General features: G+C 37.1%; 1 protein-coding gene across 3 annotated transcripts in view; it reads left to right on the top strand.

The window, feature by feature from the left end:
- The first annotated feature begins 794 nt into the window (after positions 1–794).
- LOC125129503 (phospholipid scramblase 2) overlaps positions 795–17,859 on the top strand; it is a 32,817-nt gene continuing 15,752 nt past the window's right edge. Inside the window, exons 1-5 of one of the 3 annotated variants that reach the window (XM_047784249.1) lie at positions 795–1,393; positions 7,664–7,689; positions 10,300–10,380; positions 15,613–15,836; positions 17,332–17,374. In XM_047784249.1, the coding sequence (XP_047640205.1) occupies positions 7,677–7,689; positions 10,300–10,380; positions 15,613–15,836; positions 17,332–17,374 (361 nt within the window). In that variant the 5' untranslated portion in view covers positions 795–1,393; positions 7,664–7,676. Of the gene's footprint in view, positions 1,394–1,525; positions 1,862–7,663; positions 7,690–10,299; positions 10,381–15,612; positions 15,837–17,331; positions 17,375–17,859 lie in introns of those variants that run through there. The other 2 variants (XM_047784268.1, XM_047784259.1) reach the window with 2 other exon arrangements.

Raw genomic sequence — 17,859 nt, 5'->3', positions numbered from 1 at the left:
AGAAATGGCAAAGAGACAAAAAAAAAAAGTACGTCAAAGAACAATTTGCATGAAATCCTGCTTATGTAAAAAAACCACTATCTTCATATCTATATATATTTATACATTTTTTGTATATATAATAACTATTGAGTGCTCACTCTGTGGCAAGCATAACTCTAAACTTCTGTATACTTTAACTTCCTTAATCCTCATAAAAATCCTATGAGGTAGAAGTTCTCTTGCAGTGCAGGGGCTTGGGGACCTTCAGTGACACAGGTTGGATCCCTAGCCCAGAACGTGCACATGCTGCAGGCACAGCCAAAAAAATATCCTGAGTTAGATAATTTTAATACCCTCATTTCACAGATTAAAAGAGTCATAAAAACTGTAATTTGCACAAAGTCACAGAGATGAGAAAGAATCGCAAGTGGCCTGGTCCCCTCTCTCTATTCCCCATTCTTTCTACACTCTTCTCTCCTCCCACCCACCTCTTCTCTCAGAAAATCTTCAAGGATCTGTTAACAATGTAATGAGGAGAAAAGGGGGAGTGGTGCAGAAGGTACATATCACTTCTTTTCTCCATATTCGGCTTTAATTGTTTGGAAGATCATGTGTTGCTTTGGTAAATAAAGCTTTAATAGAAAAACAACAACAATGAATCCCTCTGTTCAGGTCAATTTTCTTTTTTTTCCTTCAGGGTGCCTGTTTGCCAGTAGGGGCGCCAGAAATAGTAAACAATTTAAATACATCTAATGGACAGGATTCTTCAATCATCCGGGTGAAATGAGAGAGAGAGAGAGCAAGACAATGAAAAAGAAAAGGCACCATAAAGAAAAGAAAGCTTGACTCATCTTCATTTGTACTCTTTACCGCCTCCTCTTTCCCGGCTCCAAAGCAAGGGGACTCTCAATGACCAAGGACAAAGCCAGGATAAAGGAAATTCTCCAGAGCCAGACCCATAGTCCACCCCAGAGGCAGCCACTCCCCTGCTAATGACTTTACGAGTCCCAACTGATTTCGACGTCTCACTTCCTCGAGATCCTGAACCTCAGAACCAACATTTAGGAGCCGCTTAGGAGGCAAGCAGGGCGGAGGGCATCCTCTCCACGCCGCGCGGGGCAGCGGTCTCGCCTCCAGGTCCCGAGCCCTCCAGAGGGGACGCGGAAGCGGAAGCGCCAGCGCGGGGACAAGGGCGGGAGGCCTTTTGTAGCCTAGCATCTAGGAAACGAAACCAAATCAGGTTTCGACACTGAGGTCGCTGGGGAACCTAACTGGTTACTTCAGGGAAGGTTGTGTAACAGGCGCATTTGACCGCCCGCCGAGGGCCAGAGGAAGCAGACCATCAGATCAGCGCTTGGGTTCCCAGAGCTGGTCTCCCCTCAGGGGGACGCGGGTGCCCCAGCGGCTACAGGTAGGCAGAAGGCTTGTTCAGCCCGCGCCACTTTCCAGATGGGGCGGGGCACTGGGGACTGGTTGCGGGCGGGGGCGAGACCCGGCGGATTGCGTATGCGCACAAAGGTTGTGGGCAAAGGGTGGGAGCTAGGGACCCAGGAAGAGACCAGAAACTGAGTCTGTACCCCTCCAGGGGGCCGGCTGACCCAGCCTTACTCTGGCCAGCCCAGGACCTTTTCAAGGCCAAAGAGTTTCTTGCTTGAAAACACTTTGTAGGTGTGGCTTCCTTAGTACATCTGTTCACAGCGCAGAGAGCTGAGCCGGATCATGGCCAGAACCTGGGCTCAGGGGTCTCTGCCAGCATTTGGGGGTATCAGAATGGATGATTAATAGAGTTTACTGGCTGTCGTTGAACAGTAAGTATTAATGAGGAGTATGGCTGGAGCCAAAACTGTGCTGGGCACCCTGGAATACCAGAATTGGGAAGGTAGGTGGTTTATCCCATAAGAGGCTCAAGCCATTAGCTCAGGGGTCCCCAGCCTGAATTCATCCTACCTATATTACTGATTATCTGTAGACTTCCAGGAAGTTTTTCCCTACAGTTTCTTCCTTGATTACCTTGGAAATTGAGTAAGGAGTAAAAGTTACAAGGGTTAGAGTAGGATGTGTATTAGAGTAAGTTTGTTAGCGTCTGCCACTGTAGCAAGTACTCAGTAAATGTTATTACTTTTAACATTTGGCCAGGATGCTTCTCTAAGCTCACTGCCTGGTTCCCATGAGGTTTTATTTAGACATTTATTCCAGGTGTGGCCACTTCCCAGTTCGAGGAACAGTCAGTGTTTCTCTTAGGTTAGCAATTTGAGGTACATGATTAGTACAAGTGTCACTTGCCTAGTGTGAAGTGTTAAGTGATTCAGGCTCCCTTTTTCCTTCTAGAACTTTCTTAACAGTCAGAACTTTCTCATAATACCATCCTGGCAAGTATGATAATTGTAGTCTTTTGAATACTAAACAAACTCAAGGAAATGAAAAATAAATGAGAAGGGAAATAAGTGGGTTTGTTGGACAGGAGTTGGACAGTTGGACAGGAGTGGCACATAAAACGGCTGAGGCACAGATTAGCCAGCCTTAACATCTGTAAGGGAGCTGTTCTTTCTGACTAAAGAGAGTGAGATAACACTGCACACATTATTGAATTCAACAAGCACCAATTAAGTCTTTCCTGACAGGACAGCCATGCTCTGACCTTTGAGAGCCTAGAGAGCAGGATGAGAGACAGAAAACATGTAAGAACTGTCCCCTGTCCACCTCTTCATCCTTATATCTAATGATCTCTCCCTCTTTGCTCTGTGACCCACAGATCTTTCTTTATTCCCTTGAATGAGCCAAGCTTCCTTCAGCCTCAGGACTTCTACCTAATACAGTGCCCTCTGCTTATAAAGCCTCACACCACCAAACACAGACCTCCTTTGGCTCTCAGATTTTTCTGACATCCCCACCACCACCATCTACATTGATGGCTCCATAATTCTTTTTTGGAACCATTATTTTCACTCATATCACTTAAGAGGATTTCTAATAATACATTGTTAATTGTAATTTTGTTCTAGTGATTGTTATAGTGCCTTACATGCTCTATGCCTTCAAGAATATTCCCTAAAAAAGGCATACATTTATTCTGAGTGAATATTTATATACATATTTATATGTGTATATGTATGCATGTATGTGTAGATTCTATTGCAGTTTCTTTAATGGCGCCAAAGTTTTAAAAACCAAAGCATTGTGATTAGTACTAACTATTGTGCTTTAAATTTTCAAATTTTGAAAATAATAAGTGCTTAGAAAAAATTCTGTCTGGCCTAGTAAAAAACAAATAGTGAGGAGTAAATTTAAAACTCATTCTTTCTACCTTACATAAAAAAGATAACCATAAAAAAAAAGTCTTTTAACAAATTTCACTGAAATTTGGCAATTTGGGAGATGTCTTTTTTTTTTTTTTTCCTCCAATGAGTCAAGGCCTTGAGTACAAAAGATGTGAAGTACGAATCAATCGCTGAGTGAGCTGTATAACATTAAGTAATCATTACTCTGTCTGGGTTTCCTTTCCTCATTTATAAGGAGGAAAGGTAACAACACAAATTTGTGAGGGAGCGCTCACTTGTCAGGAAAAGCTTTCTTTTTTTTTTTTTTTGTCTTTTTAGGGCCGCTCCCACGGCATATGGAGGTTCCCAGGCTAGGGGTCGAATCGGAGCTGTAGCCACTGGCCTCCACCAGAGCCACAGCAACACGGGATCCTAGCCGCATCTGCGGCCTACACCACAGCTCACGGCAACGCTGGGATCCTTAACCCACTAAGCGAGGCCAGGGATCGAACCTGCAACTTCGTGGTTCCTAGTCAGATTGGTTAACCACTGCGCCACAATGGGAACTCCAGGAAAAGCTTTTCAGGAGCAATAAAGCAACCAAACTAGGATAGCTGGCAAAGATTAGTTTATGTCTCTTTGGTTTACTTGATGTTTTGCAGAACTGACCACTTCTCTCTTAGCTGATCCCAGCTGATATAATACATATGTTTTTCTTCTACGTTTACTATACAATGCTGCCCCAACATGGTTCTGACCATATTCATTTTGTTTCCTTGAGTCTAAAATATATGTGTGGATTTTTAAAGGAAGACTCCTTATTGCCAGGTTCCTTGCACTGATAAAAGCCCCACCCCACTTCTGCCCCCGGTCTTGGTCACATGATGTACTGGTGCACTCAAATCCTCACCAACAGCTTGACCACGCATCTATGTGAATCTGTCTTTTTTTGTTCTGTCTTTTACCCAAACCACAGTTCAACAGATAACATATTTTTGTCCTTAGATGTTAACCTTTTTAAATGCAGAAATTTTACCTACAAACATAAACTGAACAATATGGAAATTATGATTTGTGATTTACCTTAGCAGATGTTTTGGTCTCCACCATCTAAGTCTAATTCCTCCCCTCCACCTGGTCTAGTATCTCTTTTCACACATTCATAGGGAGTTTGGGGACTTTTTCAAGTAGTACTGTATTTCTATAATAATTAAGAACATGTATCCCCGTCTTGGGACTATGAGAAAAATGTTGTTTTTAGGCATTTAAGAAGTAAATTTGGACAAGAAATCCAAATCAAGTTTATGCCTAGTTTACGGGCATGGTAGTTTTAGGATCTTCCAGAATTAGGGGTGCTTCACTCATGTAATAAGTAATAAGATAGAAATTTCAGGACCCCAAGAGATGGGACAAAAGATTTTCCTGTAATATGAACTGTGGAATCATAACTTGCACTATTTCTTGCACTGTGGAATCACCTGCACTATTTCTCATTCTTCTTGGTGGGGGAGGTTTATGATTATCAAATATTCCAGAGCAACAATAGGTCCTATGGAGTCTGATAGAATAAATTTAACAGAGATATATGCATATAACCTATGATGCCTTAATTACCTCAGAAATTCTCATTTGATAGTGTTAAGAAATGTGTAATAATCAGATTATCATTTGAAGTTCTGTACTTGTCCTGAAATGATTATGATTCCAGTGGTACAATATGACTTCATTAGAGATCTTTTTTTCTCTTAGTACAGGATAAATATAATTTTCTTGGAATCGTTTTGTGAGTTCTTTTTTACCAGGAGTAGTGGAAGACATTGTTTAAAGTTATCATATTAAATTAATTAATTAATTCAGTCAGGACATAGCCCAGTCATTTCCAAAACTGACTAATAGAATTGTAACAGAACCATTAATTTTGAGAAAATCCAAAGACCCTCAAAACAGCAAAGCAGAGGGGACAGGGATGAAGATGGTGGGTAGCTGTCACCTACAGGTGCTTTTTCTACCTGGCATACATACAGGTGCAACTGTCACTTCACATTTTGCCCCAGAGCTATGATATACCACTTTTCATGCTTGAGATATCATGAAATAGTAGAGATTCTGAACCTACAGGAAAGTGAGGACCACTCAGATTTTGTTCTACAATAGTTTTGCCAATAGGTATTCATCTTCATGAAGCTATAGTTTAAGATTTCAAATTAGGTCACCAAGTAGGGATGGAAAAAAGCGAATCTGAACAAATGAGCTCTGTTTAAGAGTCTGTTTGGTTTCCCATCCTTGGATTTCTGTACAGGGAGGGAATTATCTCTGCCCTCAAGAATGATAAATACTCTTGTACTCATAATTGGTGCTCATTTGACAAGGATGTGGGAACTTAGGGCACTCCATGGCTTAAGAGCTTCCACTTGTTCCTAATGTGATGCACAGCATTAGTGTATGAATTCCCTATCTTTCTAGCCATTCTTTATTTCTGACAGGCACTGGATTCCCCAGGCTTAAGCAACTAAATGCTAAGATAGAATATATTTTAAGTTAAAACTAATTTTTTTTCCATCTCAGATGTATGGATTTGCCCTCCAGAAATGATGGATTTTTTTTTTCAATGCAGCTATTTGTTCACAAAAATTGTTTAACTCTAAAAATAATACCTCCAGGTATTATTCAGGATGTTTCCTTGAAGTGAGTGTCCTTCTGACACTGCAAGCAAGAAAGACTGAAAATGTAGTCCTTTAAAATTGCCAAGTTGGTTATAGGCTGCATAACATCAAACAAAACAAAACTAGCCATATTATAGAATGGTCCTGTGAGAAATAGTGAAGTAAAAACTTAGGTGTTTAGTCCAGTGTGTTAATTAAAGGATACTATCTAGTCCTACTCCAGAATGTATTAATTTTTAAATTTTTATATATCCATTAAGGTAATCTTAGCATATTTCAAGATAACTGGTAGTGATTTTCAGTATAAAATCTTTGATCATAGAAATGTGTGTTGACAAAAGTAATCATGACCTATTGTATGTAAAAATTTAGTCTCCTTTTTAATGTTTTTCATATGATAGGACATTAAACACTAACATGGTCTCTGAAAACTTTTAGTGTACTTTTGTTACATGTGTTTATTAGCTTATTGTTCACCTTCTTGAACAATTGCAAAAAACCATAAATTTTAATCACTTTGTACCTTTGGCCCAAAGAGTCCACAGCAGTTGGTTTCTGACCATTTAATGCTAACAGGGGTTATTACACTTCTAAAACAATCTAGGAGGTCCAGTCTGTAATAGAAAACATATTTTTACATTCATTCCATCACTGAATATTTTGACTATATATAATTAAGAGATGACTATAACTGGAATATTCTTAAGAGTCTACCATATTATTAAAATTTATTAAATAGTATGGTAAGTCAATAATTTAGAAAAGGAGAGGAGAGGTGTGGTTTCTTCTTGGGAACACTAGATTTTAGTGAAGGATACAGAAGCATCAGTTGACCTTTATTTACCATTTAGGATGACACAGTAGAAGGAGTTAGTGAAGGGGCAGCCAAGACTAGAGAGGGCCTGGGAAGGGCAGAGCTGATTCACATTAGTTCTGTGGGTCCAAGATAAAACAGCCAGGGTGCAAGTTTTTGTCTTATATGGTATTTGTAATTAAAAGGCATATAGGAGTTGGGATTTAAAGTGGAGAGACAAAAGAAGTAGTGACTATCGGATAATAGTGGGAAAGACTAGAATGGGATCAGGGAACTAAAAGGCAGAAGTATTGAGCATAATGTTTTTTTTTTATATTATTCTTATTTTGTAGAAATAAGCAACACAAAGTTTCAGATGAATTACCATGATACTATAGCTACTACAACCTCTGAATGTATGTTTTTAGGCCAAAAGGCATGTATTGATACATAAACAGGGGTCAGGCCTTCTCAAACTTGCAGTTCAAGCTGTGAAGAACATGTCCACAACCTGATATTTCCAGATATTTGTAGTAGTGTTACCTGATAGCTAACCTTTCTCCCTCTCATGCTGAACCGTGCCTGGAGCCCAGCCCTGCAGGCAGATGCTGGATTATATGCCCACTGCAGGTTGCACTGTTTGGAAGGCCCCAGTTTTTAACTGGGGATGGAGGGTTTGGGCTCACAGTGTTTTTTTCCAGCTTTCTGCTTCATTGAACCCTCTCCTCCCAAGATTTTTAGAAACTGTCCACCATCTGGGACTGATCCACAACTTCTAAAATCCTACACAGAAACAAAGCAATGGGGCACAGTGTCAAGACCAAAGACTTTAAATGACCAGATTCTGGACAATTAGATGAATAGAGAAGTAGCTCATGTGTATGCAGTTTCCGAGTATCTTGTTTCCACAGTCATATTTGATCTGTACACTTGTAGACAATATATTAATATCAGGTCTTCTTTTTCAGAACTGTTTAAACCATGGACAACCAAAGTAAGTAATTTAAATGTTTACTTTCTTCCTATAATATTAACTTTTTATTATGTATTACTTATCATAATGTTTTATTCAGCTTCTGAAAGGGTCATTTGCTTTGTGTTGTTTATGTTCCAGAATCATAAGTCTGGGCCAGTGTTTTGAGTATTAAGATGTATATACATATATCCACTACCACTAATTTTTCCTTTAAATAAATAAGCCTTAGATAAACCTACGAATTTGGGGCTTACTGAGAAATATGTTATATAACTTATATTATATTTCATTTAAATCAAAATTCCCTTTTTCTAAGTGCATTTTATATACATAAGGACTATTCAAGTCATATTATTTAACAAACGATGCATTGAATATGCCAGCACATTGTAATAAAATGCTTTGATATGTTCCCAAGTATATCTCATAAAATACATATGTGAATAGGTTTACTTAAATACAAATCTTTATGTTCTTGGCTTTTTTCTCAAGAAAATATTAAATAAGATAATATCAACCAAATATGTAATAAAAAACTTGGTCTTTTAAAAAAATCTAATGTTCTGAAGAGAAAAAAAATCATATGGGGAAAAAATATGGAAGACAAAATCCTGTTTTCTAAAGGATCTCTATTATCTATTTATCTTTGTTTAAAGAGTAAAAGAAAAAAAAGAGTAAAAGAGATGTTCATCTCCACCACAATGGCAGCCTTGCTACATCTATTAGATATTCTTTAGGACCAGAACCTCAATTTTCCATCATGAAGTTTCATGATTTTTCTTAATATATGCTATTATCAACTTAATTTGATTAACAAAACTCAAAATGTTTTAAATGTAAATTTACATAGTATTAAGCTACTTTCTTTGCTATAAGCACTAAGGATGCTTAAAATCATTTAAAAAGTCATCAGGCCACAGTCACAATTAACTCTTCAGATTCATGTGTGTATATATAAATGGAAATAGAATGTATATATGAATGTAAATATGCATATATAGACAAATAATAAAATAACTTCTTGACAATATGAAATTCCTATGGTGTTTGTAAGTTATTCTAAGTTGCATTTCACAAATGTAGAAATTCATCCTTCATATATTCTTTGGTCTACCTGACTACTTGCTCATTCACTTATTTTCCTCAGTGTATAAATTCCCCCTGGAATTACTGAAACATTTCAGCATCATTGCTCTGATACCAAAACCCCAGAGTTTATGAGTTAAGAGGTGCCAAACTGTGATATATCATTTAAGGATGGGTCTTGAAGTCACACTTGTGGTGTGTTTCCTTGAGATCTATTGAGTCTGATCCTTTTTTTTCAAGCTCAGGTTGGGAGTGGGGGCTGCGGGCAGAGCCTCGAGAGCTATAGAAGTAGGAGCTCAGCCACTCACCTGAAGCCAGGAAACAGAAGGGATGGTTAGGATGGAATGGCTTTTGATACTGCAGAAATATGTGGTAATTTGGGGTGTGCTGCAGTGTCTGTACAGGGAAAAGCCCTGAATGAAGTGGAGGATTCTCTGTTGCCTGAATTTGCAGTATCCATGGACCCCATTCTGCTGAAGTTACTATGAAGTCAATAGAATGGAGGAGAAAGTGGTGGGGGTGGGTCACAACCCAGCCTTCCTTCCTTCAAATCACATGAGTTGAGTGGGTTTTGAAAGCCCATGACTGGCCCATGATAGGAAAGCATACAGGAAATGTGTCAGATTGAAAGTGTCGTTAACTTTATCTTCCATACTGATGCCATGTCCTCATGATTCAAAAAGAAACTTTTTAATTTACATAGTTAATAAGTCATAACAAAGAGAGGACAACATGGTATGAGGACAGTGTCCACGAGACCATAAACTCCATGAAGGCAGAGCCAGTGTAGCCATAGAGATGACACAGGAGATGCTAGTAAATATTTTTCTGGCTGGGGCAGTTGTTAAAGGAATGACTAGAAAAACACAAATATGAAAACTAGGAAATGGAACTATTCATACATATATTATTCAAACCACATTGATTAGCAGATACTAACATAAATTACCATGTTTATTTATTGTAATTAAGTCAGTTATGATTTTTATATGACAAAATCAGTCAAATACTGGAATGTCCTATATTCAAACTTCATAGTGTAGTTCCAGAGTAGGCATAAAAAGGGAATTTAAATACTGAAGTATATGTATGTTATATGTATTATTTTAAATAATTAGAACATAATTCTTCAATCAATAATTATAGATATCTTTAAAATCACCTATAATCCTTGGTTCCACCATTCCCACATCCAGCTAGTTTCATTTATCTTTTTCTTCACAGTCTACATGTAGTTTAAAACATCTTTTCTAATAACAAAAAAATCAAGATATGGAAGAGAATACTCATCAGGCATTTTTGCAAACTAGAAATTCAGCCCCAGGAACTTAGCTGCCTATTTTATCCAAAGGGAATTTGTTTGAAACAGTATTCTACTGCAAATTAATTGTGATAATAGGCACAGCTTTTATTAGTGAATAATTCACTTTCTTTCAATACAACACAGGCATATATAAATAAAAATTCTCTAAGAACAATGTATTTTTCTTTCTAACATGTACTTTTTAAGAAAATAAATGTTTACCTCTCCTTGAACTGCAGATGCGCAAATGAAGGCTCCTTATCCGGGAACACACTCACCAGCTCAGAATCCCCCTGAATATCCTTCAGCAGGATTCTCAGGTAAAACATTAGCTTAAAGAATGAAAAATCAGATTTCCCCTTGTGGCGCAGTGGAAATGAATCTGACTAGAAACCATGAGGTTGTGGGTTCGATCCCTGGTCTTGCTCAGTGGGTTAAGGATCTGGCGTTGACGTGAGCTATGGTGTAGGTTGCAGATGTGGCTCGGATCTGGCGTTGCTGTGGCTGTGGTGTAGGCCTGCAGCCATAGCTCCGATTAGACCCCTAGCCTGGGAACCTCCATATGCCACGGGTGCAGCCCTCAAAAGACCAAAAAGTAAAAATAAAAAAATAAAAAACCAAAATGTATCAATTACTGATATTCCCAAAAGGGTGTCTGTCTGTCTGTCTGTCTCTGTGTTAAAAGTGCAGTGGTAAAATTGGCAGCATACTTCTTTCTTTGACTATATATTATCATAAATATCATTGAAATATTTTTTATTTATACAGGATAGTAAAGGTGTAGTGTTAATAACAGTAGTGAATTGACATTCAGCAAATAAAATATAAGGTCACACATATATTAAACCCCAAAATACATACATTAAGTAAGAGATTTTTATTGAGTCTCCATTTGTTCTGAAAATTATGGTCATGCAATCACATTTAGGAAATTTATCTCTGGATGTTTTTGAGTCATTTGTCGCCCGGGGTTAATTGTGTTCAGTGATTGTCATGCAGAAGATGACTGGTTAAACCTGGAAGCTGCAGGCAACAGAAAAATAGCTACATAGGATAATTCTCATTTTTATTTTGTTATACACAAAAATGTAAAAGTTTCACTTTTATAGATATGCTCAATCATATCTTGCTTTTCTTTAAAATTTTTAATTAAAGTATAGTTGATTTACAGTGTTCTTTCAATTTCTGCTATACAGCAAAGTGATCCAGTCATATATATATATATATATATATATATGTATATATATGTATATATATATTCCTTTTTCATATGATCCTCCATAATGTTCTAACTCCAGAGAATGGACGTAGTTCCCTGTTCTGTACAGCTGTACAGTAGTTTCCCACTGTGTATCCATTTTAAATGTAATAGTTTGCATCTACCAACCCCAAACTCCTTGCTTTTCTAAGAAAAGTAGCTGGATCATATCACTATAAACCAAGGAACACATTATTTCTTTTGAACCACTGCCTAGGAGGCTTCAGAGATTTTCATTTAAACAAATGCAGTTATCAACATTACCAGAACTTTACCAAATGACAGAGTTCATGGTGCACCCAGATTTGCAAGTAGGCAGGGTACCCACATCTTGAGAGACCATCCTGGGGACTTAGGATCAAAAGGAATCTGTTTGGGCAGAAGGGTGTATGCATTTTGATTCTATTCTGAGCAAATAAATGTGCTTGGGAGGTGGATGGCTTGTTTACCTGTCTAGCCAGAAACATCTCAGTGTAGCCTGGATCTCATCCAGATGTTTTCATTTTAAAAGAATGTGGAGTAAAAAGAATCCAAGACTCTAAGGTGATAGTTCTCAAAAGTGCCTGTACTTAAGTATTACTTGCAAACTGTTGAAAACATTAGCATCAGGGCACTATCCCAGGAAAACAGAAGCAGAAGCTCTGGTTGTGGACCCCTGGGATTGGTCACTTCTTTAAATTTCTCAGGTGATTTAAATAAGCAGCCAGAGTTGAGAATTGCTGCTATAAATTTTTATGTGATTGGTGTTTGAAGAATTATAAGCAAATCTATGATATGCACCCAAGGCACTTGGAGGATGTTTTAACCCACCCATTAGCTAAGTAATAGTAGGTGATACATAATTAAATTAGATAATAATCAGAATTGAGAGATTGTAAGAAAAATAGCTCAATTTTATTTCTGAAGTCCAATAATATAGGTATTTTATGATAATGGTGCTAACAATGATAGACTAAAATTAAGAGTTTACTGTGCCTAATGTTGATTAACTAATTTAATTATCAGACAATCTTATGAGGTAAATACCATTAATTATCCCCATTTTGCAAGTGGGAAAACAGGTATAGAAAGACTGAATCAGGCTTCAAATTCTGGCTTTTGTTCTTAATAGTTGTGTGGTAGTTTTAAGCAAGTTGCTGTAAGTCCAAGCCTCAGTTTTTAATCTATAAAATGAGCATAATATTTTATAATTCAGGCAATTTGGAAATTAAATGAAACTATGTGTAGAACATCTAGAGAAATGCTTTACAGTTAATAAAAGACAAATATTTGCTGATTATTACATTAATAATATGTTCACTTGGGCTTTATTTAAATGAAAATATTACCCAAATTTCAAGTGATTCTATAGGCCTAACCCAATGATTTAGGAAATAATTACCTTTTCCAAGAATCTTGTGAAGATTAAATAATGCTAATAATTTAACCATTTCATATCTCACCTTCACTGGCTTGTCTATGGTTTGATGTTTGCACTATAGCCAGTGATGTTTAAAAATACATATCTTCATATTACAGGCAGTATCTAATGAGTACATCATTGCTTCCTCTTGCTTTCAGGATAAAGGTTTTGTTCTGGTCCACCAAACCCAAAGGGATCCTCTGCTTTCTTCTTAACTGCCTCTTAAGCCTGTCTTTTCTTTCAGATAGATTGTCCTTTTTTTTTTTTCAGATTTTCAAAGGCCCTGTGTTTGTTACTATCCCCTGCTGCTCGCCTACTCAACTCCTTTGCATCCATTAGATCTCAGCTGAAGGTGGTCCTCAGGGACGGTGTCTCAACTCTCTCTCTCTCCCCATCCAAACACCTTCCTTTGGCACATGTAGTCATAAAACCCTGATGTCTTCCTTCGAAGCGCTTGTCTCTGATTCTAGTTAGTTAACCACACTGGTGTAGATCCCTAGAGTAAGGGTGAGTATGAAGTTCTTCTCTCATGAGGCAGTGGGGCAGGGATTGCATTTGCACTTGTTATTTGAAATCCCAGTACTCATCACTCATAAAAACTTTGCAAGACATAATGCAGATCATGGAACTCATTCTTCTGTTTAAATTTCCTAAAGCCTATCAATCACTCTTGGAATAAAATCTAAACTCCATATTAAGTTTGTGTGTGTGTGTGTGTGTGTGTGTGTGTGTGTGTGTTTATGGCTGCAGCCATGCCATATGGAAATATGGAAGTTCCTGGACCAGGGACTGAATCTGAGCTGCAGCTGTGACCTGCACCACAGCTGCTGCAGCACAAGATCCTTTAACCCTCTGCACCAGGCCAGGGATCCAACCCATGACTCCACAATTTCCTGAGCTTCTGCAGTCAGGTTCTTAACCTATTGTACCATAGCAGGAACGCCTATATTTATATATATTTTTTTCCAGATTCTTTATCTTCTGTAGGTCATTACAAGACATGGAATATAGTTCCCTGTGCTATACAGTAGGATCTTGTTAGTTTCTATTTTATCTTACTTTGTTTTCTTTTATTTATTTACTTATTTATTGGCTGTGCCCATGTCATGCAGAAGTTTCCAGGCAGGATCTAACCCACACCACAACAGTGACCCAAGCCACTGCAGTGACAACACCAGATCCTTAACCTGCTGAGCCACATGGGAATTCCAGTTATCTATTTTTTTATACAGTGGTGTGTTTATGCTCATCTCAAATCACCCCCCTCCCTCCTGGAACACTTCTTATCAGATCTTCACACACACTTTCTCATCTTTTAGTTGTCAGCCATAAATTTTATCTGTCTAAAGAAACTGGTTCATTCTTACCCTCTCCCATATATAGTTCCTTTGTCAGATTAATCTGATTTTTTTAATTTTTAAAGAAAGTTTTATTTTTTCTTATTTTTTATTATTCAATGAATTTATCACATCCTTAGTTGTATAATTATTAATCTGAATTTTTTAAAAAAATTTTATTTCTGTCTCTCAGAAGTTGCCTCTAGGTTCTCTGACAGCAGGTTCCCTGTTGATAGCTGTATCCTCTGATTCTGGAACAGACCCAATCACCTTATAGACCATCTGTAAATATTTATTCACTTAAGAAGAAATGAATTATAAAGCTGATTTAAAAGATAGTACTATGAGGTTTAGTCTCTCTTCTGCCTCACTTTTTAATGGTGTTATGTATTTTGTCATCAGTTTTCTACTTAAAAGTGTTTACTAATTTCCTGTTCTAAGTATTAAGTTTTGCATAACTTTTACTGTTAGAATATTGTGGAATACAGTTCTTTGAAATTATATTCCATTCCTATGGAACAGCTACTCTGTGGACTAAGTTATAAAGTTATAAAGCTTCATTGTAATCACAGATTCACGTGAATATACTTGTAAATACTTATTAAATTTCTCCCTCTACTGTGCTTATTAAATACTTTAGATAATTTTCCCTGTTATAAGTTTTTACCTTCCTTAGTTATCAAACTGTATTTTCCAGAGATTTGAGGGTGCTAAGTTGTGAAATTTAAATTCACACTCTAAGTATCTTAATTAAACTTTTTGCTTTCATGTGCAGTTTTAAGAATGGAATACACCATGGGTTAAAAACTTAGGCAAATTGTTAACCCAGAGGAGTATCTGAATAGTAATGGAAGGAATGACATGCTTGTACCTCCATTCCAGGGTTCCTCAACAAAGGCATTATACTATTTCAGGATAGATTTTTTTTTTTTTCAGGGAACTGTTCTGGTCCTTGTAAGATATATAGCAGCAGCCCTGACTCCTACCCATCAGATGCCAGTATCACCCTCCCTCTAATTGTGACAGCCAGAAAGGTCTCCAGACCTTGCCAAATGTGCCTTAAGGGGACAAAACTACTGTCAGTTCTATATGGAGGAAACGTCATTTGTTAAAATCCTAGAATTATCATTTTTTACAGGGTGGTTTGTTTGGTCCTAGAAATGCTGACTCAAAGCCTTTATTTTGGGCTTTGTACTCAATGCCATCTCTCTTTTCCAGGAAGGCATTCCAGAATTTTTATGTACCTGACTCTAGATTATTGTTGATTTTCTTTCACTTTCTTAGGTTTCAAGCATATCAAGCAAAATCTGAGTTTTGAATGATAAGGGTAAGGCTCTAAGCCATCTCTATTCACAGCCTAAAACCCTCAAAATAGAAGTGGATATGAAACCACAGATATTTCATTAAAAATTCACTGAAAGATAAAAATACAAACCTTAAGCTTCAGAGAAATAGGATTTCTGAGTGGAAATTGTAGATAACTGGGGTAACCCTAAGAGTTGAATTCTGCATTTTTCTGTGCAGATACAAATACTTTCACATGTTCCTATTTCAGGACCTCCAGGATATACTGGCCACCCTGCCCCTCAGGCTGGCTACCCCATCCCACCAGCTGGCTACCCTGCCCCCCAGGCTAGCTATCCAGGTGTTGGTCCAGTGGGCTTTCCTGGCCAACACCAGCCAGTGTCTCATCAGTCAGGTGCCCCTGTAGGAATACCATGGATGCCGGCACCACCACCTCCAGCAAACTGTCCACCTGGATTGGAGTATTTAACTCAGGTATTTCAAATACATGAAAGACTCATTAAAAACAAAACTGTGCTTAATGTTACTTAATGCGATTAACAACTAATTCACAAAAGTCCAAAATGGTAAAACTTTATATTTTTGCTACCAACTTACTAATTCTTTCAGGTCAGGTTTACTCTTAAGGCAAAATGCAAATGTCATAGGAAATTGTATTTTCTATTAGCTTGGACATAATCTGAATAATAGCCAATAGCAAACCTTTATGAAGCACTATTTTCCAGGCTTTGTTCCTAAGTATAATACATATATTAACTCATTTTAATCCTTTTAAAAAAACCCTCTGTGATATATAGGTGCTATAATTATCACCATTTTAAAGAAGAAGAACTAAGGTCCAGAGAAGTTACATAATTTTGCTCAGCATCAAAATGCTGACAAAACAACTTGGTTCTGCATCCTGTGCCCTGTAACCCCAACAGTGAATAATTTCCTAGGAGTTAGAAACATCAATTTAGTGTTGATTTTCCGTAAGTAGTACTAAAAAAGGAGTCAATAATTTGTGTATAATATGACCCATTTTTATTTTAATTAATGAAATTACATTTTTATGTGGCTTTTGTTCTTTGGGAAACCCAATCTTACTTTATTTTATTATCTTGTTTTTTTGTCTTTTTAGGGCCACACTTGCAGCATATGGAGGTTCCCAGGCTAGGGGTAGAACTGGAGCTGTAGCTGCCAGCCTAGCCAGAGCCACAACAATGCCAGATCGGAGCCGCCTCTGCAAACTACACCACAGCTCATGGCAATGCCGGATCCTTAACCCACTTAGCGAGGCCAGGAATTGAACCTGCAACCTCATGCTACTAATAAGAAGAAACAATTACTGAATTTCAATTTACTACATGATAGTTTATCTAACCAATGTGAGGTTTAGTATTTGTCTGCCATTACAAATCTGTTAGGTTAGTTTTCATTAAGTGAGTTGTTTCTGTTGTAGTCTCCGCACTAACTTCCCACAGTGCACTTGGGCAACATAAGAATTTTGCTGGTTCCTAAATATCTTAAGTAGATTTTTTTTTTTTAATAAACTAGGCCCTTAAAATATATGTAGGGGAAGTTATTACCTACTACAAATGATGATATCAAGTATACTCAAAAAGAAAAATGTTCAGATTTGTAGAAAAAAAGCTCTTTAAATGCATAAAAAGATCTTAACACTTCTTAAGCCCTTTCCGGGAGGAACATTCTTTTCTAATTTTTATAGGGATTCCAGTGAAAATCAAATTTTTTTTTTGACCCACATTAAAGTTGAACACATTCAGTAGATTTTTTTTTCAGTTAAAAATATATTAACTTTAATTTTCTACCTATAAGTAAAATAAGAAATTACTAAATATTGATAATTTTGATAAAATTTCAAATTGATTATATACATTATTTTAAAATATAAAAGCACTAATGTTAATTTGGTTGGATTGGCAACATATGATATATGCTTACAGCTTGACTTTTTTTACTATAACAGATAGATCAACTATTGATTCATCAGCAAATTGAACTTCTGGAAGGTATGTAGTCATTGTATTTATCATATTTCCAGGAAGAGGGGATATTCATGCAGATAAAGGCATATCCCCAACTGCAAATCATCACTTGGTGATGTAAACAGTTAAACCTGGTTATTCACAATTATCTCTCTTCATGATAATGAAATGATGGTGATGATCAGCAGCTTATTTCTTAAATTTACTAAGTGGTAAAAAATACTATTATGCTGGCAATTTGTCCTCATGATATACCTTACCTTAGAAGGAAAACAAACAAAACTTACTTTTGTTCTCTTTCCTCTCTAGAAATCACTTTGCTTGACTTTATCACTTCGACTTTTTTGCCCCAGTTTGTAATGATGTTGAGATGGTCATGGAGTCACATGTTAACCTTAGTACATTTCCAAAGCAAGTGAATTTTTAAAATTTAGATGCATGAGAATGTTTGGGGAAAATCACATTACTGCCCACAGTTTCTCCTGGAAGCCTAGAAGAACCCTATCAGA

Source organism: Phacochoerus africanus, chromosome 1 (genome assembly GCF_016906955.1).
Source record: "Phacochoerus africanus isolate WHEZ1 chromosome 1, ROS_Pafr_v1, whole genome shotgun sequence".
Lineage (NCBI taxonomy): Eukaryota > Metazoa > Chordata > Mammalia > Artiodactyla > Suidae > Phacochoerus > Phacochoerus africanus.
Note: the sequence above shows the minus strand (reverse complement) of the source record. Positions and strands in the feature narration are given on the sequence as shown.